General features: G+C 34.6%; 1 protein-coding gene across 1 annotated transcript; it reads left to right on the top strand.

Annotated features, from left to right (window-relative positions):
• The first annotated feature begins 936 nt into the window (after positions 1 to 936).
• LOC107853841 (heat shock factor protein HSF8) lies at positions 937 to 5,755 on the top strand. The gene is given in 3 exon segments (XM_016698829.2): positions 937 to 1,515; positions 4,296 to 5,490; positions 5,493 to 5,755. Coding segments are annotated over 3 exon segments (1,497 nt in total). The 5' UTR covers positions 937 to 1,239; the 3' UTR covers positions 5,519 to 5,755.
• Positions 5,756 to 24,073: the final 18,318 nt, after the last annotated feature.

Raw genomic sequence — 24,073 nt, forward strand, 5'->3', positions numbered from 1 at the left:
AAAAGATTTTTATTTTTTTAGAAAAGAATTAATTTTTTGGGGTGGAGATGGAGTCGGGGTTCGGGTTAGGGAGGGGTACGGGGATGAGGTGGGGTGGGGGGAAAATTATAAAAAACATTTTAAGAAATAAAAATAATATATTTAATGAAGACGGGGTGGGGGTGCGGTAAGCTGGGGGTGTAATGGAGTTGGGGTGAGGTGGGGTTGACGTAAGGTGGGTCATTTTGAGAGTGGGAGGATACGTTGTTGCGTTTTTTTTTTTTCCTTATTTTATTAGGAAAATTATTTTTTTATTAACAAGTTGAGCCAGAGATTGAATTGGGCTCATTTGAACCCAATTTAAAAAGTATAAATTACATAAATATCAACCCTTTTGAAGTAATTACACTCTCTCATTTTTTTAATTACTTTACTCTCTCTTCCTATTAATATACATAACATAACCGACATATAAATAACATTCTGTATATATGTTGGAATTTTTTTGTAATATTGGAAACATAAGTTGTGTATTTATGTAATTTTTTGATTTAAAAATGGATCGAGACTTATTGGGTTGAGGTTTATCCAATAGTAAATTATCTTGAATCAAACTCATTAAATATTGGGCGGGTCAGCTCAATTTGAGTTCATTTTGACACTTCTAGATAGTTATAAGAGAGGGCAAAAATAGGTTGAAAAAATATTAAAAAGAGGTAAATAGTCATTACATAACATAACTCTGACTTAATGATGACGTGACCTTAGATAGATTATTATGGATGACATAAATTAGGAAGGAGAGTTAGTTATACAGTTGAAAGTTGTCTCACTTAATCTTTCATATTAATAATTACAGTATTACTTCAAGATTTTTTGTTATTCCATTCATGTTACTCTACACTTCAATTATCATTTGTGCTATAACTGTTCCATTTTTAGTATCCATTGTTATGCTTTTTCTAGCATTATATTTTGATTTAGCTCACGCCCATTATTTTTACTTTAGCTAAAATAGGAAGTGGGCATCAAGTCACTTCACTTGCACAATGACGGTCGTCAACACACTCTTATTTCTTTCCCTTTTCTCTCCCAATGGTACACCGTACATATATATATACGCTTCTGCGTCCCTCGCCGCTCAAACAACTTTCTCTCTCCTCTACATACCCAATCGTCCTTCTCTCTCTAAAAATTTCCTTTTCTTTTCCTTCCAATTTCCCCTTCTAAATATTCTCATTCAAATTTTCTCCATTACCAATGGGTTCTGCTTCAATGGAGGACGCCGGAGAAGCCTCTCCGGCACCAGAACCTTCGCCGGCGGCGGCGCCGATGAGTAGCTCAAATGCGCCACCACCTTTCTTAATGAAGACTTACGATATGGTGGATGATCCGAGTACTGATAAAATCGTTTCGTGGAGTTCTACTGATAATAGTTTCGTGGTTTGGGATCCTCCGGAATTCGCCAGGGAATTATTGCCAATGTATTTCAAGCACAATAACTTCTCCAGCTTTGTTCGTCAGTTGAACACTTATGTATGCATTTTTTCAGCTTCCGTTTAATTTATTTGTCCTATTTTGATTTGGTACGAAATTTATGTAAAGAAATTTTTGAATATTGTGGTTGTAAGTGTGGCCCGTGGAAAGTTGAATTAAAGAGTTAATACAAAAGGAAAGAATCAATCTTTCTGAAGATGAACTAAAGAGGAAAGCTTAGCTTCGTATTATTTGTTTTGTCCTATTTTGATTTGGCACGAAATTTATGAAAGTAATTTTTTTTTTTGAATATTGTGGTTTTAAGTGTGTCGCATGTAAAGTTGGAATTAAAAAGTTACTACAAAAGGAAAGAGTCAGTCTGGAAATGAACTAAAAAGGAATGCTCAACGCTGTATTAATTTGTTTGTTCTATTTTGATTTGGTACGAAATTTATGAAAGTAAAAGAAATTTTTGAATGTTGTGGTTTTAAGTATGTCACATGGAGAGTTGGAATTATGGAATTACTACAAAAGGAAAGTGTGTATCTTTTTGAAATGAACTAAAAGGGAAAGCTTTGCTGGGTATTAATTTGTTTGTCCTATTTTGATTCGGGACGAAATTTAGGGAAGTAAAGAAGATTTTTGAATATTGTGTTTTTAAGTATATCGCGTGGAAAGTTGGAATTAAAGCTTTAGTACAAAAGGAAAGAATCAATCTTTTTGAAATGAACTAAAGAGGAAAGCATAGCTTCGTATTAATTTTTTTTTCCTATTTTGATTTGGTACGAAATTTATGAAAGTAAAGAATTTTGAATTTTGTGGTTTTAAGTATGTCAAGTGGAAAGTTGGAATTAAAGAGTTAAAAAAAGGATAGAGTTATCTTTTTTAAATGAACTAAAAAGGAAAGTTCAGCTTGTATCAATTTGTTTGTCCTATTTTGATTTGGTACGAAATTTAAGAATGTTAAAGAAGATTTTTGAATCTTGTGGTGTTAATATGTAATGTGAAAAGTTGGAATTAAAGACTTACTTAAAGAGGAGAAAGTCAATCTTTTGAAATGGACTAAAAAGGAAAGTAGAATAGACAAATTGAAACTGAGGGAGTGTTAACTATTCCCATTCAAGGAGAAAGGAGATTGTTATAGGATGATATTTTATGGATTCATTTCACGACATCAGGTGATATTTGATAGGTAGAGTTTTTAGTGGGTGTTGAAGTCTGTGACCATCTCTTCGAAAGTCGCCCTTAGGATAGGTTGCAGTGAGACTTGATCCCAAGACCTTTGTTTGCTCCGCTAACTTAAGTTGTTAGTGTTAGAGAGAGCACACTTTTATTTACTTAATTATCTCTGAAGAAGTCCGTACTTTTTTATTCAGACTAAGAGAAACTATGAGTTTTGGATAAATTAACCTTTTTTGTTTTCTCCACATGATGTTACTATTGGAAATGGATAGTCGATCAGCTTACAATCAAGCAAGCAAGTTTTGTGATAGGATATCTAGAGTAAATTTTCCTCTAAGAGATGGTCATTCTTAAGGTGACTGAGCCATCTATATACCCAAAAGTATTTAAGTCATCGCAACTCTTTCGTCTAGAAGTGAGTGAAAGATGTTGTTTCAGTGCGTTAATCCCTTCTTCATCATCTCTAGTGATGACAATATTGTCAACTTATACAGCTAGATGGAGGCAGTATATACTGTTGATAAGAGAAAGCAATTCAACATGCTTGGGTTCAATCCAAATTCATGTTTCTACTGATGTGGACTGAGAATGCGGAAATGATGTTGACGTGTCACACACAATGATCTTTGCATCCGTGCCCTGTGAAGTTATGCACCAGTGAGTGATAGAGATAGTGATGTTACATTTGGGTGTGCGCATCAGAGAATAGTGTGCTCTTTGGATCACTATGTTAGTCTCATCGACGTGAAGCTCCCAGTATGTCAATTTACCAATTTTTGATTAGACTAAAACAATTTTTGAGACTGAATAAACCGCCTCTTAAACTTGCCAGCGAACTTCAACAATGAGTCGATTGACCTAGACTCGGATGTCTTTCCTCCTAAGCTCTGATACCTAGTAAAAAAGAGACGAGCGGAGAGAAAACTACTTGTTTTCTTTATGATGGAAACTCAATAATAAGTGGTTCGTTATACAGGAGCTAATAGATAATTCTAGTAAGAGCGAGGCTAATAAAATGTGCTCTTTCGTAATGCATCCTAAGATTGACATCTCATCATTCCCACTTGTTCTTTAAGGTTATAGAATTTTCCTGTTCCATTGCTGCCTAAAAGTTGATTAGGAGATAAAGTGATACATTGAGTTTGAATGGAGCTCTAATCATTTGTAGCTTTTTCCTCCTAAGCTCTGATACCTAGTAAAAAAGAGACGAGCGGAGAGAAAACTACTTGTTTTCTTTATGATGGAAACTCAATAATAAGTGGTTCGTTATACAGGAGCTAATAGATAATTCTAGTAAGAGCGAGGCTAATAAAATGTGCTCTTTCGTAATGCATCCTAAGATTGACATCTCATCATTCCCACTTGTTCTTTAAGGTTATAGAATTTTCCTGTTCCATTGCTGCCTAAAAGTTGATTAGGAGATAAAGTGATACATTGAGTTTGAATGGAGCTCTAATCATTTGTAGCTTTTCTTCGGGTTTGTAAGTTATATTTTAGCTAGCCATGGTTATCATGTGTTGCCACTTGTGATGTATCCTTTTCCCTATCCTACCTGACTAATTACCATATATTAGAACAATACTTTGATTTTGAACCTCCATAGCGAACCTCTAGTCATACTTCCTTTATAATATTTCACTTTCTTGTGCTGCATACAGGGCTTTAGAAAGGTTGGTTCAGACCTCTGGAAATTTTCTAATGATGGATTCATAAGAGGTCAGAAGCATCTGCTTAGAAATATTAGTAGGCGCAAGCCTGCTCATGGACAGAGTCAGCAGCAGCAACTTCATGGTCAGAGTGCGTCGGTTGGGGTTTGTGTGGAGGTTGGAAAGTTTGGTCTTGAAGAAGAGGTTGAGAGGCTGAAAAGGGACAAGAATGTGCTTATGCTGGAGCTGGTTAAGCTGAGACAACATCAGCAGAATACCGATAATCAGATGCAAACCGTGGTGCAGAGCCTTCATATTATGGAGCAGCGACAGCAACAGATGATGTCGTTCCTGGCAAAAGCTGTTAACAGCCCTGGATTCTTGGCACAGTTTGTACAGCAGCAAAATGAAAGCAATAAACACATGATAGAACGCAGCAAGAAACGCAGGATTGGACAAGATAATCCTTCAGGTGATCTTTCTGTTAGCCCTGCTGATGGACAACTTGTGAAGTACCAACCTGTAATGAAAGAGGCAGCGAAAGCAATGCTCAGGCAGATAACGAAATTAGATTCTTCTCCCAGGTTAGAGAGTCTCAGCAACAGTCCTGAAAGTTTACTGATTGGTGATGGTTCACCCCAATGTAAATCATTAGACGGTGGAAGTAACAATCAAATTTCAGGAGTCACTCTTCAAGAAGTTCCACCCGCTTCTCCCCAGCCATTTGCCAGTGCAACTTCAGCTGTGGCAGGACAAAGTTCATTTTCTGCCAACATTCAATTTTCAGAAAGCAGTTCACCGGTTGGAGCTCAAGATCCCCCTGTTTTACTGTCTCCATCAGATATGATTATGCCTGAGCCCTCACAGTTCCAAGAAATTGTGCCTGAAAACAATATGGATATTAATGGATCACAGACGGGCATTGATTCTTTCATGGATTCCATATTGGGGAGAAATGGAAAATTGCCATCAGAAATTGATACTTTTTCTCCAGACCTTCAAACCGAGTGGCAGAGTACTTTGATGGACGATATAGGAGAACTTCCTAGTGTGGGTGATCCCTTCTGGGAAAAGTTTCTTCAAAACCTATTCCCCACTGAGACAGAGGAGATGGATTCGCTTGAAGTAGAAGATATTGAGAGTACTGAAACTAAGCCACTAGAAAATGGACGGGACAATGTCCAGCACATGGAAGATCTTACTGAGCAAATGGAGCAACTAACATCAAACAGTAAAAAAGTATGATTGGTCACCAAAGAAAATGTATGAGGTAATCTAGAAATCTCATCTCTTAGAGGTCGTTTGGTAGAGCGTATAAGAATATTGCAAAATTCCCTTCTAGAGGGTGTGGTGAGGTCGGGGCAGATCAATCCATGGTCGTTAAACTCTGCTCTAATACAGTATGCAATAATAGCTTGCTAATCAACAGGATTGATATATTAGGCATTCGGATATCAAAGTTCTCCTGCCAACCAATTTCAAAGGTTTAAGATTTTCGCTTAATTTCTCTGAAGCCACTCAGAATGTAGTTTCTATTTCTAGCTTCTGCTTGCTGGAAACCCAAAGATGTTGGGAGAACCCGTTCAAATACCTGTACTTTCACTTACATGTCACCAAAAATTGGACAGCACTTCTTTGCATATAGAAAGGTCTAATTACCTGTATCAGCACAACACCCGCAAATATATATATATATATAATACTTGGCCGTCGGGGCCACCACATATACAGATATAACATCACTACATAAACTTCCATGACTTTACCCTTCCTTATATCTACAAAGCCTCTAGAATATACATGACATAACTAGGGTCGGGACAAACCCCTGCCCACACATGACTCATGTACAATAACAAAACATAAGGAACCGACTCGGAAAGCTCCGAAGCAAACTGGAGCTCACCAACAATAGCTGTATGACCTGGCTCCTACTTGTGCGGTGTATGAGCTGAGGTACCTGTGCCTGCAGCATGAAATGCAGGTCCCCCGTGAGGGACGTCAGTACGAAATATGTACTGAGTATGTAAAGCTGTAAATAATCACATATGATATAGGAGCTTAATAGAAATCAGAAACAAGTGAATAAGTCGTAATAGGAGTGGACCACACTTACTAGAACTTGTGACAACCTGTACATTGTATTTATTCAATCACTTTACCTTCGTTCTTATCGTCTTTGTAATCATTACTGTACTGTACTGTGACCATTAGGATGCCTCCAGTACATATCAACTGGGATCGACCCATGCTAGGCTTATGCCCCTGGGATACCACCCATAAACACATGAAATAGGGATCGACCCATGCTAGGCTTATGCCCCTGGGATACCACCCGATAAGAAAGAACTCCCATCACTTAGTTCAATTAATCTTTGAGATTGTTATTTCGGTCGCCTCCACATTTTTAATACTTTGAAACAATGATACATCAATAGGAACCAAGTAATAGACCTTCTATACAATAACGATGTAATAAAGACTCATTGGTACATCAACAATGTGTTTCAGAAGCATCAATATCACAACAATGAAATAAGAGCCTTTTGGTATATCAATGAAACATTTTGACACTTTATAGAATGGAAACAACTTCGTTGGTAACGTAGAACAATACATGTTTTTGGACAACCTCGGAATCTTACTTGATGGAACATTGGTGTTTTCATGCCGAAGAACATTGTTAGAGTATGCTTTACATACCTCGTTGTAGATTCAGATACCAATTCAACACAACTTCCCGCCTTTACAAATCACTTATCTACAATGAAATGTTTGGCATCTAGTATTAGCAACCCAACACCACAATTCTCTTCCATAATTCCATACTACCAATATTTGCAAAACATTCCAAAACCCAACTTGAACAATAGGTTTATGTGTGTATATATATATAATCATCATTTCAATACCACATCATCAATACTACATCATCACCCCAAATTCCTTCACAATTTAACATAATCCAACCATGCACAAGAATAATCCAACATCATTTCCAATCATCTTTCAACAACAATCAAATAACATACTTCTTATGCTCACATGCATATATATATATACATATCCATATAAATAACACCAACATAATTTACATCCTTACCGAAAAAATGACCCTTTTGATTTCGAAGTCCTGTTGGCACAAATAAAGGGTGCTTCTCGAAGCCCTTGAGACGGTGAACACAACTACGGAATCAATTTGGATTTTCTACGGTTGAATCACAAGATAATTGGAGTTGAAATTTGGCTAGGGTTTCTTAGTTTTCAATAATGGATGATAAATAATGGATATGAGGCTAAGTATATGTATATAATGACCAATTTTCGTTCAAGAGGTGATGGAAAATGACCATATTGCCCTTAAAAATTTAAGTAAATCCGAATCTGTCCATGGTGGACTGTTTTGATAGGCTAAAGTAAATCGGCCATAACTCTTTGTTCCGATATCGTATTTGGGTGAAATTGGTATCGTTAGAAAGATAATTCAAAGTTCTTTCATTTCATATAAAGTAGGCCACCCAGTTCGTCCTGTACAAGTAGTTATGATCGTTTGAAGTTGACCCTAAAAATCTGTTTTGAGAGGCTGAAGTAAAACGAGTATAACTCCTTACTCAGATGTTAGATTTGGATGAAACCAATTTCATTGGAAAGAAGACTCAAAGATCTTTCTTTTGATATGTGGTAGCTCTCCCAGTTCATTATATTGAGGGAGTTATGATCGTTCAAAGTTGACCCAAAAAACTGGCAGGCCTCAGTAGTTTTCCTGCACATTTACTGTTCACATCCCGGCCACCGTTTTAAAGTTTCGAACGAGCTCGCTTATATCCGAAACTTATAAGAGGAAGGCATATGTGGCTTCTTGTATATATGTGTTAGTTACATTTTCACCTGATGCCATATTTGTAGCAACACTAGAACCATGATACGAGTTTTGTACTGTTGAACTTGGACACATAAATGAGCGGAATTAGTATAGATTGATGTAGATTTTTCATTTTTCCCCGGAGAGAACTCTTGTACACTTCTTTTGGATCTCATGTTGAGGGAATTCAATTCTGAGAACTCTCGATCAAAGGGGGAAGGTACCTCTGCGAATGGGTGGGACGAATACTCTTACCACTTAATTGAGTGGATTAGCTAGGCGCCTAAGACTACTAAAATGGAGAAATCTACAATCCTCAATTATGGATATACTGTATATTCTAGATAGAAATTATTGATGAAATTATTTGGTCTTGTTTATGAACATACTATGCCCTTTCCCCTAAGAAATCTGGAGAATTCGAATATCTTTTTGTTGTAACAATTGATATGGCGGGGTTTGAAATTGGTGTAGACGTGTGTTAAAAATTCCATTATCTATTTACTCATTTTGATAAGAGAAAATAGATCATTTCACCCCGAACTTGTCGTCAAAATTTACTTTAGCACTCTAATTTAACTTATAATTATTTATCCCCCTTAACAACTTTCAAGTAAATTAAAATACAATCTTAAAATCACAATCTCACTCTCACAACGAAGAGTGCACTGAACACGTGTCATGTCATTGTCAAATCAGTGTCATGTCATTGTCATGTAAGAAATTGTAATTTTTTTTTAAAAGTAATCCCACACACAATCTATTTTTATATATATTTTTTTAAAAAGAAAAAAATGTATATGTACTATTTTTATATATATATAAAATATATTCTTTTAAATATATATATATATTATATTTTTTTTTAAAAAGCAAAAAATATATATGTACTATTTTTATATATATATAAAATATATATATATATATATGTTATGATATATATCAATTATAGTGAATGTTTATCAAGATCTATCAAGATTTATTTGATGTCTATCAGGATTTGATGTATTTGTCTTTTAGTATGAAACTAGGGGCAAATCCCCCTATAAATAGAAGGGTTTCCTTCATTGTAAACCATCTCTCAAGAGAAGAAATAAGAATCACTCTCTCTATTCTCTCTACTCTTCTTTTTGTTCTTTATTATTTTATAACACGTTATCAGTACGAGACTCTACCGTCTCAAATTTGAAGGCTAAGGCTAAGGCTAAGGTTTTATTATTTTTCTTCCTTTTTTTATGGCTAACAATGTTACGAAGTGTGAGTTCGTTGTCCTTCAATGTTCGGGCAAGAACTATATTTCATGGGTGTTGGATGCTGAAATCCACCTAGATGCTATGGGTCTTGGAGACGCCATAAAGAATGAAAATACAACATCTAGTCAAAATCGTGCTAAGGCTATGGTTTTCTTGCGTCACCATCTTGGCGAAGTTCTGAAAATTGAGTACCCTACTACAAAGGATCCACTCGTATTGTGGAATAGCCTAAAAGAAAGGTTTGACCACTTAAAGATGGTCAAAAGGTTTGACCACTTAAAGATGGTCATCCTCCCGAAAACACGATATGAGTGGATGCATCTAAGATTTCAAGACTACAAGTCTGTTCATGAATACAATTCTGCCATGTTCAGAATTTCTTCTCAATTGAAACTATGTGGAGAGACGTCAATGATGATGATATGATGGAAAAGACACTCTCCACTTTTCATGCCTCGAATATGCTATTACAGCAGCAATATCGAGAAAAAGGTTTCAAGAAATATACTGAATTGAGTTCTCATCTTCTCGTGGCTGAACAAACTAATGATTTGTTGATAAAAAATCACGAGAACCGACCAACTGGATCTGCACCATTCCCTGAGGTGAATGATGTGCACGCTCACCATGCTAGGCGTGAAAAAAATCGCGGCCCTGGTCGTGATGACCAAGAAAGAAACTCTGTTCCGGGTGTTAATCATTCATCTAACAAAAAGAAAAAAGATGAGAAACGTGAAACAATTACTTGTTTTCGATGTGGAGAAAAAGGACACTATTTACGTGACTGTTGTGCTCTCAAGCACTTAGTGGACCTTTATCAAGCATCGCTGAAGAAGAAAGAGAGAAATCCTGAGGCTAGCTTTCTCTCTGAAAATAATGTTGACATCATATGCTTGGATGTAGCAGACTTTTTCGAGCATCCTGAAGGAAAAATTGATCACTTGATTGGTGATGGTTCCGTAAACATGGAGGAATGAATGTTTTTTTTTTTTTTTTTAATTATTGATAAGAGTTAGTGAATAAAGAATCATGTAAAAATAGTTGTTTGCATGAGTATTAGTTTTTGATTAATATTGATTAAGTTCAATTATATTATTGTAGTTCATTACTGAATTAAATATTTTTTTTATTGCCATTATTTATTGTATTGAAAAAAAAAGTATGAAAAAAAAAAGACGTCATAAAAGGTAGGCGCGTTTGTAGCGATGTGTTATAGTGCTTTTTGGTTATTAAAACAAACATGCATGCTGCTGTGATGGTGCACTCCACTTTTCATTTTTTTTTTGTTGTTGCTATGATAATTATTTATTTAAAACTATGCTTTCAGCAAAAATAATCTCTGGCAGTACCTTTTCAATTTTTCCATCAACACAATGTAACAGTTAACTTGAGCATAAGGTGACCTAATAATTAACGGTACTATTAACTTATATAATTATTATATTAAAGTTGTGAAGTAAAGTGCGATTAACAATTTCTTATAGTATAAGCTTTTACAAAAAATTAATATATATCTTATTTGGTGTATGTCATTTTATTTGAAGATATGGATAATTTTCAGAGTAAGCTGTCAAATTGTGAAGATATATATTAGATTGATTTTGGCACTACACATATGATATTCAAAGATGAGAAATGTTTCTCTCATCTAAACATGGGCAAGATTAATGTCACTACAATTTTTCGTAGTGCTAATTTGATTGAAGGTTTCGGAAAAACCATTATAATCTTACTCAAGGAAACTAAACTCATCATAAATAATGCTATATTCTCTCCCAAGTCTCAGAGAAACTCGATGAGTTTTAAAGATATCCGTGAAAATGGTTATCATATTAAGACAATTGATGAGATGAATCTTGAATATCTTGGTATCACCCAGAATGTCTCTGGGCAGACATGTGTTATTGAAAAGTTCCCTGCTTTATCTTCTGGCCTGTATTGGACAAAGATTTGTGCAGTTGAGGCACATTCTATAGTAAACCGAAAGTTTACTAATTCCAATACTTTCGTACTTTGGCATGATCGCCTGGGACATCCTGGATCTATAATGATGAGATGAATCATAGAAAATTCAAATGGGCATCCATTAAAGAGCTTGAAGGTTCTTTCGAATGATGAATTTTCATGCAATGCTTGTTATCAAGGCAAGCTGATTGTGAGGTCATCGCCAACAAAAGTTGGGATTGAGTCCCCCGCATTCTTGGAACGCATACATAGGGATATTTGTGGACCCATTCACCCACCTAGTGGGTCATTTAGACACTTTATGGTCCTAATAGACGTTTCTTCTAGATGGTCTCATGTGTGCCTTTTGTCATCTCGCAACTTGACATTTGCAAAATTATTGGCACAAATAATACGATTACGGGCACAATTTCCTGACAATCAAATTAAGTCTATTCGCCTTGATAATGCTGCAGAATTTTCATCCCAAGCATTTAATGACTATTGCTTATCGATTGGGATAAGAGTGGAACATCCTGTACCCCATGTTCACACTCAAAATGGCCTTGCTGAGTTATTAATTAAATGTCTGCAGTTGATAGCAAGACCATTGCTTATGAAAACTAAGTTGCCCACTTCTGTTTGGGGTCATGCAATTTTGCATGCTGCAACACCTGTTCGTCTTAGATCGATAAATTATCATAAATTTTCTCCATTGCAATTGGTTTTGGGTCAAGATCCTAATATATCTCACTTGAGAATTTTTGGGTGCAGTGTACATGTGCCTATAGCACCACCAAAACGCACTAAGATGGGCCCCCAAAGAAGATTAGGAATTTATGTTGGGTTTGAATCACCCTCCATTATTCGCTATCTTGAACGTTAACGGGAGATATGTTCACTGCTCGATTTGCAGATTGTTGGCTTGATGAGACAGTTTTTTCAAAATTAGGGGGAGAAGATAGTGACACTAAAAGAGAAATTTTGTGGAAAAATCCATCACTATCTCATCTTGATCCACATACTTCTATTTGTGAGCAAGAAGTACAAAAGATTATTCATCTGCAGAAAATTGCAAATAAAATGCTGGACGTATTTACTGATTTGAAAAGGATCATCAAATCACATATTCCTGCAGAGAATGTCCCAATTCGAATTGATATCTCTAAAGGACCATCCACTAATGTCATAGCTAATGAATCTAAATCACGCTTGAAGCGTGGCAGACCATTAGGTTCTAAGGATCAAAATCCTAGAAAAAGAAAAATGAATGGTCAAGATGACACTACAAAAGATCCTCATATGGAAGCTCAAGATTTGAGCAATGTTAATATTCTTGAAGGAATTAATGAGCCTGAGAGTGAAGAAAATGAAGAACTATCCATAAATTCAAGTAATGTTGAAACTAATTTGAATCGATCTGAAATAGTAGTTGATCATGTCTTTGCATACAATGTTGCAATGAAAATCATGCAAGATAGAGAGGATCTTGAACCTCGATCTGTCACAGAATGTTGACAAAGAAATGACTGGCCAAAATGGCAAGAATCAATTCAATCTGAATTAAATTCGCTTGCCAAACGTGAAGTTTTTGGACCTATAACTCAAACACCTAATGGTGTTAAGCCTGCTGGCTATAAATGGTTCTTTGTGCGAAAAAGAAATAAAAAAAATAAAATACAAAGGTATAAAGCACGCCTTGTTGCACAAGGATTTTCACAACGGCCTGATGTCGATTATGATAAGACATATTCACCAGTCATGGATGCAATAACATTGTGTTATCTTATTAGTTTCACTATCCATGAGAGACTTAAAATGCATTTGGTGGATGTGGTAACAACCTATCTATATGGATCACTTGATAATGAGATATACATGAAAATTCTCGAAGGATTTAAAATGCCGAAAACATATAGTTCAAAGCCTCGGAAAATGTATTCTATTAGATTGCAAAGATCATTGTATGGTTTGAAGCAATTTGGACGCATGTGGTATAACCGTCTTAGGGAATATTTATCTAAAGAAGGTTATACGAATGATGAAATTTGCCCATGTGTTTTCATAAAGAAAACAACGTCGGAGTTTGTTATACTTGTTGTCTATGTCAATGATATAAGCCTTATTGGAATGTCAATAGAGCTTCAAAAGGCAATTGATTACCTAAAGAAAGAATTTGAGATGAAAGATCTCGGAAAGACAAAGTTATGCCTTGGTTTGCAAATTGAGCATTTGACAAACGGTATCTTTGTTCATCAATATACCTACATAGAAAAGGTGTTGAAATGATTCTATATGGATGGAGTACATCCGTTAAGTACTCCGATGGTTGTTCGATCACTTGATGTGAATAAGGATCCATTCCGACCTCAAGAAAAGAATAAGGAATTCCTTGGTCCCAAAATACCATATCTTCGTGCAATTGGTGCACTAATGTATCTTGCAAATACTACAAGGCCTGATATTGTCTTTTCAGTAAATTTGCTAGCAAGGTATATTTCTGCTCCTACTAGGAGACATTGAAATGGGATCAAACACATATTACGGTATCTAAAGGGGACTACTGATATGGGCTTATTTAATTCTAAAGATTGCGGTTCCGATCTTGTTAGTTATGCTGATGTTGGGTACTTATCTAACCCGCATAAAGCTCGGTCTCAAACAGGCTATGTATTCATATGTGGGGGTACTCCCATATCTTGGAGATCAACAAAGCAGTCTATCGTAGCCACTTCATCGAATCACGCTGAGATTATAGTTATTCATGAAGCAAGCCGAGAGTGTGTAGTTGAGGTCCATAATACATCTTATTTGAGAAAAATGTGGCTTGAAATGTGACAAAGTACCCATAATTTTATAGGAAGATAATTCAACATGCATAGCTCAACTGAAAGGTGGATTCATAAAAGGAGATAAAACGAAGCACATTTTGCCAAAGCTCTTCTATACATATGAGCTCCAAAAGAATGGTGATATTGACGTACAACATATTCATTCAAGGGACAATGTGGCTGATTTATTCACCAAGTCTCTTCCAACTGCAACTTTCAAGAAGATGGTGCATAAGATCGGAATAGAAAGATTCAAGGATGTTCTTATTAGGGGGTTAATACGCACTGTACTCTTTTTTCCTTACGAGGTTTTGTCCCACTGGATTTTCCTTGTAAGGTTTTTAATGAGGTAGCCTACATATTCAAGGGGGAGTGTTATGATATATATCAATTATAGTGAATGTCTATTAAGATCTATCAAGATCTATTTGATGTCTATCAGGATTTGATGTATTTGTCTTTAATGTGAAACTAGGGGCAAATTCCTCCTATAAATAGAAGGGCTTCCTTCATTGTAAATCATCTCTCAAGAGAAGAAATAAGAATCACTCTCTCTATTCTCTCTACTCTTCTTCCTGTTCTTTATTGTTTTATAACAATATGCATATTATTTATATATTATTTTTAATATATATTTTAATTTTAAAAAAATATAAAGTATTTCACATATATATTTTCTTCAGACAACCCCCTACCCCGGTTCCTTCTTCTTCTTCAGACAGCCCCCCCGGTTCCTCCTTTTTCTTCTTCAAATAGCAGCCTCCCGCACTCTTTTTTCTTAAATTCATCAAATTTGATGAATTTTCGATAAGCACAAGATGAAGAATTGAGGAAAATTAACAAGGAATTGACAATGAGTTGATTGTGATGATGATCTTTTTTGGTAATTGGATGTAGCCATTTGAAAAAATTAAATAAAGGTGAAAAAAAAAATTAATGAAGGAAAGGGTTAATGGAGCTTAGTAATGATGTTCTTGAGAAAAAAAAATGAATTTGATGTGAGAGGGGGAGGGGTTAGGACGGCTGGGGAAAGGAGGGGGGGGGGGGTTATTTTATTTTCTTTTATTAATATCTATAATCTATATCTATAATATTAAAAGTTTGAAGACCTTAGAAAAGTGATTTGAACTTTTTATCCTTTATTAAAAAACTCTTCTTTAGACATAACTGTCTTTTCACTATTTTTTAATTTATTATTTAATTATTTTTTATTATATTAACTAGACTTTCTAAAATATATAGGACTCCTGAAATATATAGTAGGAGAATTAATTAATATTTTCCTTTCCACTAGACTTCCTAAAATATATGAGACTTCTAAAATATATGGTAGGAGAATTAATTAATATTTTCATTTCTACTGTTCAATTAGAAAAATACTCCTAAAATAGGAAACTATTAAGGAAATCTATATCTATAATCTATATTTATAATCTATAATCTATATCTATAATATATTAAAAGTGTGAATACCTTTAGAAAAATGAATTGACCTTTTTGTCCTTTATTAAAAGTCACCGCTTTAGATAAAATCGTCTTTTTGCTATTTTTTAAAATTATTTTAATGATATTAATTATTGACTATAGTAACAAATAAAAACATTTCCAAACAAAAAGAAGATACTGTTTTGGCAAAAACCTTTCCCGGCTAAATAAAATCAATCAAAATTTAAGATTATATTTTCTACAAATCATATTCTTACTTGAATTAAATATCACAATTAAAATACCTGAATACTAAATCTTTTCTTACATTCTTCTTCTTTTCACGTCAAATATAAGGAAAGATTATATTGGATACATGGAAACATTATATTGGATACATGGAAACAAAAGAAAAAAATATAGAGATTTATGATAGTATTTACTAATACTTGACTTTCTCGAGTATATTTAATGTTCAGGAAGAAATTACTAATACAAAAGAATATGTTTAGGAAGAAATTTTATGATATAGTATATTTATGATATACTTACTAAAAAAATAATTTTTGAATATCGTATTAGTAAGTATTTCAAAAAATTTAAAATAAATTTGATAATTTATTTGTGTTATTGTTATTCAAGGTTTATTTAATCTAGAGGGAGACTTACCTTAAAAATTGACTTCTTATTGAAGAAATTTTGTTTTTTGTTGGTTTTTTATGCACTCCTTTATAACATTGGCTTTTTATGAAATAATGAGGGTATAATGTAATAAATTAAAAACATTGAGATATTTTATGTGTGTTTTTGACCCTTCACTTTTTTCATAAGTCATCATAAGAATTTTTAAGTTGTTTGTTGAATAGGGGAAAAGAGTGATTTGTAGTATAATCTCTCATAATTTATTTTAGACGATCATTTAGATGTTTAGAGCAATTGGTGAAAGTTAAGGTAGGAAATTAAAATTTTTGAGATACTTTAGGTTAGGGTTTTTGACCTTTCGCTTTATTCATAAATCATTATAACAATTTCGAAGTTGTTTGTTGATAGAGGAAAAAGAAAGAGTCATTTGTAGTATGAGATCTCATAATTTATTTCAGACTTAGACAATCATATAGATGTATAGAACGATTGGTGAAAGTTTGGGTAGAGAACTAAAATATTTGAGATACTTTTTGTGTAATTTTTATTCTCACTTTATTTATACGTCATTATAATAATTTTTAAGTTGTTTGTCGATAGAGAAAAATGAGTAGTGTGTTGTAGTATGAGAACCATAATAATTCCGATATGAAACTAATTTTTTTTAGATATTTTAGGTGTGTTCTAAGTTACTAATGGAAAGTGGAGGACAAGGATAAATTCGAATAAAATTCTATCAATCCTCAAGTAATGAATGTTAAGCCCAGATTGGTGAATGACATTCCAACTAAAGTAATTAATTTCTACAATTTTTTTAAGTTTTATTTTTTATCTGATTTGATTTAAATAGAAGAAATTTATTAGATAGTTATTTTCATCCTTTTAAATACACCCACGGCCAACTGAACACAAATTTAAATTATTAAAACATTTTGCTATTCAAATTTTGAAGTGAAAAATTGACTTGCAACCTACAATTCTGTTGTATTTGATCTAAGTAGATTTATGATGCAAATAAGATTTCGATGCTTCCTTCAATTGTCGTATATAGACTATAAAGCATATTTTTTCTTTCATAAAGTGAAGTGCATTATAAGAGGAGTTTACTATAAAATAGAGACATCTTTTGTACTACTTTGAATGGTGGTCTTGGGCTTGCATTCAAGAATATCTATTTTACGTATGAAGTATGGCAAGTGAAAATACTATTGCACCTATGTGGCCACGATTGTATGAGATTTGATAGGAATAATTGACATATTTGGTTGTTAGTATTATTTGTCTAACTACATTATTTTACATACCCCTGAAATAATGGCCTGTATTATATGTATAATATATTAAAAGTGTGAAGGTCTTAGAAATATTATTTGAACTTTTTGTCCTATATTTAAAGTTCCTGCTTTAGACAAAATCATCTTTTTATTATTTTTTTAACATTTAAGAGTTGAAAATTAATTAAATATTTATGATTAAACCTTTCATTATTAGAAGTCATCAGAATTAATGACATCTAATATCCTTTTCATTAATTTAAGAATTCGAAATCAACTAAAGTTGATATAAAGAAGGTTTGAAAATCTAGAAATAAATAGGTGTGAAAAATCTAGAAATAAATATGAAAGTAATAAGAAATACCAAAATTTGAAAGTTTTAAGTAACTAATCAAAGATTTTCTAAATATTTAGCTTTAAAAATAAGGAAAGATTTTAAATATAGAAAAATAGTAAAAAAATTATCATTCTACAAATATGGTTCAAGTCGATGTGTCTCTCTTACCCTCTAACAACAAAGAAAAGAGGTACCACATGACAAACGCAAAAGTGACGATCCATTAACCACTTGAAACTTTTGGTAGCATATGTTATATTTACATTATTATATTAAAGTGGAGAGAAGTATACATTACCCTCCTGAACTTGTCACGTTTTATTCATGGTACACCTGAACTTTGACTTGTCCTAAGTACCCCTACCGACTGTCCACAACGTGTAATACACACGCGGACACGTGGAAAAAAGTGTTGATTTGGCTGTCCACGTGGATAAATACCATCCACTTTCCTTATATTTATCCTATACTAAAAAATAACTCACTTCTACCCTTAATTATCCGATTTCTCTCTAAAAAATTATATTTTTTTAGTTTTCCTCTACTCCAAAATAGTGAAAGGTTACATTTTTGTCGATCAAGTAAGCTATTATCTAAAAAATTATATTTTTTTTTTTGTGTTAAAAATATGAAATTATTTTTTTTTCGGTTAGTGTTTCATAGTAGTTTCCGATTAGGAAACTAGTGTTTCGATTGGAATTTTGAGGAGACTCACAGGCACAAACACGTTTCTTATTATAATTAATGGAGTAAGAAATCGTAATTTAAGTTAGACGTTACAAATATCAAATCGATAAAAATGTTATTGATTTATCGTTATTGGGTTAACGATTTGTTAATGATTTTGTAAAAAAAAATTATTGGGTCATTGATTCGATTTTAATTTTTTTATTGGGTAATTGGGTAAACCGATAACCCAAAAATTTTATGCTAAATTATTATTTTACACCCCATATATATATATATATAAATAGGATTTTGGTTACAACTAAGATTCATTTTTCCTTTTCATGTTAGTTACTACTTTTTTTATTTTATGAGTATTTTTTTATCGGTTAAATCGAAAATCAAATAGTTAGGGACTAAAAATCGTTAACCAATATAACTACATACACCATAATGCATACAACCGAGGAATCTATGTTCGAAATTATCATCCGACCATGAAATTCTCACAGTTGGAGGAGACCCACATGCATAAACAAGTCTCCTATTATAATTCATAGAGTTAAAAATAAGTAGATAAAGTAGAAGTAATAGAATAATTTTTTTTTTTTAGATTGGAAGTTAAATAGGTAGAGGGATAGTTGAATTTTTTAAAAAAATTGAAGAATTTTTTTTTTCATTTTTTGAACATTAAAAATGCTGATTCGGTTGAAAAATCACTCCATCACGTGCGTGAAGGAGTGTGAAACCAAATATTTTGCCATGTCAGTAAAAAAGGGCCACGCGACTTACTAAAAAAAGTTCGGAGGTACTTAGGATAAGTCAAAGTTCAGGTGTACCATGAATAAAACGTGACAAGTTCAGGGGGGTAATGTATACTTCTCTCTATTAAAGTGTGAAGGATATTTGAGAAGTGATTTGAACTTTTTGCACTTCACTAAACATCTTCGCAATAGACAAAATTGTTTAATTTTAAATAATAAAAAATTACACGTGCGAAGCACGTTCAATTCAACTAATACTTCTATAACTATTGAGATGTATGTTAAACTAGAGAACAAACCGGTTTTCCTATTGGGAGAATATCACTGATGCTCATCTAACTTGATTCAATTGCATGTCTAGATTGGTGGATGCTTGATTTTCTAACTCAAAACTTCATCACTGTTTTTGTCAGCATAATAGAATTCAACATGTGTGTGTATATATATCTTCTTTGTTTTCATTCAAAATCATTCTTTAGGATCAACATTTTTGCTTAGACAAGAATTAATTAGATCAAAATAGAAGCTTTGTTATTACTTTTATATATATATATATATATATATATATATATATATATATATATATATATTTTTTTTTTTATAGTTTACAAGTCGTAGATGAATGTCGGTTACCTTTGAAGAATTTCTTGTGTAAAGGTTAGGTTTAATTGTATTATTTTGATATTTTATTATCTTATTGTTTTTTTTTAATTTACAAATGCTAAATGAATGTGAGTCGGCTTTGAATTTTTTTTTAGGTAAAAGTTAGGTTTAATTGTATTATCGTAATATCTCTATTGGTTTATTATTTTGTAGTAGTTTACAGTTCGTAGATGAATCTCGATCGGCTTTGAGAAGTTTTTGTGTGTAAAATTTAAGTTTAATTGTATTATTTTGATATCACTTTTATCATATTATTTTGTTACAGTTTACATGTGATAGATAAATGTTGGTCGGCTTTGAGGAATTCTTTTATGTAAAGGTTAGGTTTAGTTGTATTATTTTGATATCTCTATTATCGTATTATTTTGTTATTGTTCATAGGTGGTAGATGAGCGTCGAAGGACTTTGAAAAAATTTTTGTGTGTAAAGATTAGATTGAATTGTATTATTATGATGTCTTTATCATTGTATTATTTTGCAGCAATTTATAGATGGTAGATGAATGTCGATCGACTTTTAAAAATATTTTTGGTAAAGATTAGGGGGGCTTTGGACTGTAGGTGACAAAAGAGTTTTAAAATAAGGTGTAGGTGACACAAGTCTTAATTATTGAGTAGAGGTGACAATTACTTTATTATGGATTAAGAAAGTTTGGTAAGTTTGAGAATAGTCTAATTTTTTTTTAAATTTACACTTTGATCCAAATGTTTACCTAATATAATGGGAAATAAAGGAAAAAAAGCATCTTTCTCTCTCTTCTCATCCATTATTGTTTTCTCTCTCTTAGCGATTTTTGTTGTTCATTATTGCTGCTGCTTTATTCATCATCTTCTGCTTCATTATCATCATCTTCTACTTCATTATCATCTTAATCTTCTTCTTGTTGACCATTGTCATCGTTATTGTTGTTGTTATCGCTACTATTGCTATTTGACCAATTTCTTAGGTTAAATTTTATTTCGTACATCACTTTTCACTTTGGCATTACTTCATAGGAGACTTTGGTAAGTCAAATTATGATTTTTAGTTGAATTTGTCATCTGGGTAACTGCTATTATGCTGTTTTTCCAACAATGGATAAAACCCGATCATGAATCCAACATAAGAGCCATTTATTTAAACAGATAAATCATCTGTTGCGACAGATGAGACATCTGTTTCAATGGAAGACTGATATGTTGGATTCATGTGGCCGTAACATGAATTAAACAGATGGGTCATCTGTTGCAACAGATGATTTATCTGTTTAAACAGATTAGTTATCTGGTGCAACGTGATAAATATCTGTGCAACAAATTATTAACTTGTTGCAATAGAACCTGAACTCGATTCCAACAGACGTATTGGCTGTTACAATAGGGTAAATATCTATTGCAACAGATTATTAACCTGTTGCAACAGAACCTGAACTCGATTCCACAACAACAACAATAATATACCCAGTATATTCCCACATAGTGGGGTCTGGGGAGGGTAGAGTGTACGCAGTCCATACCACTACCTCTAAAGAGGTAGAGAGGTTGTTTCCGATAGACCCCCAGCTCAAGTTAGAAGACAACATACAAAAGCGTGAAAATCCTACAACACAATAAAATAACAACAGTACGACATCCACAGAAAATTGTACGTTGCCAAACACAAGACCCCAAAGTCCACCTAAATACTAACAACGCCTCAACCACACCCTTAACCCTCTATCCTAATGCTATTCCTCCATATCTTCCTATCTAGGGTCATGTCCTCAGTCAACTGTAACTGCTCCATGTCACGTTTAGTCACTTTTCTCTAGTATTTCTTCAGCCTACCCCTACCCAGCTTGAAGCCGTCCAAGGCCAACCGCTCACACCTACGAACTGGGGCATTCGTTCCCCTTCTTATCACATGACCAAACCATCTCAACCTCACTTCCCGTATATTTTTCTCCACTGACACCACTCCTACCTTCTCTCGAATAATATCATTCCTAAACTTGTTAACCCTAGTGAATCCACAAATCCAACGTAACATTCTCATTTCTGCCACCTTCAGCTTTTGGATATAAGAATTCTTAACCGGCCAACACTCCGCTTCATACAACATAGCAGGCCGGACTGCAACTCTAAAGAATTTGCCTTTCAGCTTGAGGGGCACCTTCTTATCGCATAGAATTCCTGAATCAAGCCTCCATTTCAACCAACCAGCCCCAATATGGTGGGAGACATCCTCATCTATCTCTCCATTTCCCTAAATCGTAGATTCGAGATACTTAAAACTCTCCCTCTTGCAAACCACTTGGGAATCCAACTTTACTAACACCTCTTGCTCTTGCCTCGAGTCACTAAACTTGTACTCCAAGTACTCTATCTTGGTCCTACTCAATCTGAAACCTTTAGACTCCAGGGCTTGTCTCCAAACCTCTAGTTTATCATTAACCCCTTATCGCGACTCATCAATTAAAACTATATTATCTGCAAAAAGCTTACACCAAGGCACCTCACATTGTATTTTTTGCGTCAACACATCCATCACCAAAGCAAATAAAAATGGACTAAGAGTTGATCCCTGGTGCTACCCCTGTCAAGACCGGGAAATGCTCAGAATATCCTCCCACTGTCCTTACCAGAGTCTTCGCCCCCTCATACATGTCCTTAATCGCTCTGATGTACCCATCGGGACCCCTCTCGCCTCCATGCATCTCCAAAAAACCTCCCTAGGGACCTTGTCATATGCCTTTTCAAGGTCAATAAACACCAAGTAAAGATCCCTCTTTCTCTCTCTATACTGCTCTATCAGTCTCCGCACAAGGTGAATTGCCTCAGTCATGGAGCAACCGGGCATAAAAACAAATTGATTCTCTGAGATAGACATAATCTTCCTCAACCTCCGCTCCACCACCCTCTCCCAAATCTTCATCGTGTGACTCAATAACTTAATACCCCGATAGTTATTGCAACTCTGAATGTCACCCTTGTTTTTATAAACAGGGATCATTGTGCTCCATCTCCACGCCTTAGGCATCTTTGCTGACTTGAAAATATTGTTAAATAAGTTGGTCAGCCACTTCAACCCTAACCCACCAGAGAACTTCCAAAAATCTATCGGTATCTCGTCGGGCCCTATCGCCCTTCCCCTTCGCATCTTGCGAATGGCCTCACTGACCTTATCTACCTTAAAACACCGACAAAAACCAAAGTCGTGACCCTCCCCGGAATGCTCCAACTTCCCTAATACAACACCTCTATCCCTCTCATCATTTAAGAGCCTATGAAAATAGGACTGCCATCCTAAGCTAGGTCGCAAGGTTCTCACTCAGGATTACCTTACAATCCTTACACAAAGCTCTATCCCCTTCCTAAGCAGGAAAAGTCCATCTGAGTCTTGGCTAAAGTGACCAAATACTTTTTCTTCTTCGAAAAGCTGGAATTCACTACCACCAACCCAAAGGCCCTCGCAAAATCCAAAAGAGCAGCTCCCTTAGCATTCCTAACCCCGAACCCAAAGCCTCTATGCACATCATCGTACCCTAACGACAAAGATCTGATGTGCCCATTGAAATTACCACCTATGAAAAGCTTCTCCAAACTAGGCACGCCTCTAACCACCTCATCCAAAACCTCCCAAAAACTCTTCTTCTCTTCCTCGTCCAGGCCCACCTGTGGCGCATATGCACTACATAAGTTCCAAGTGACCCCTCCAAGGATCAACTTGATAGTCATAACCCTATCACTAACCCTTTTAACCTCTACTACCTGCTTCCGAAGCTCTTCAACCACTAAGATACCTACGCCATTCCTATGTCTATCACTACCTGAATACCACAACTTGTATCCGTCTACATACCTAGCCCTTGAACCTGCCCACTTGGTCTCCTGGACACACGCAATATTAATCCTTCTCTTCCTAAGAATCTTAACCAGTTCTATGGGCTTACCCTGCAGGGTGCCTATGTTCCACGACCCTACCCTCAGACTATCAACTCTCTAATCCCCTCTCTTTATACCTCGCACTCTATAGTTTGGACCTACCCCAACATCATCCCCCGATCCCACCCCCGCCCTCCATGACCCCTAGGAACCCCAGGACGTGACCCTATTCCACCATGAGCCACCCAAGCCACTACTCAACCCCAAAGTACAGCGGAGGCTACTAA

Source organism: Capsicum annuum, chromosome 1 (assembly GCF_002878395.1).
Source record: "Capsicum annuum cultivar UCD-10X-F1 chromosome 1, UCD10Xv1.1, whole genome shotgun sequence".
NCBI classification, from domain to species: Eukaryota; Viridiplantae; Streptophyta; class Magnoliopsida; order Solanales; family Solanaceae; genus Capsicum; species Capsicum annuum.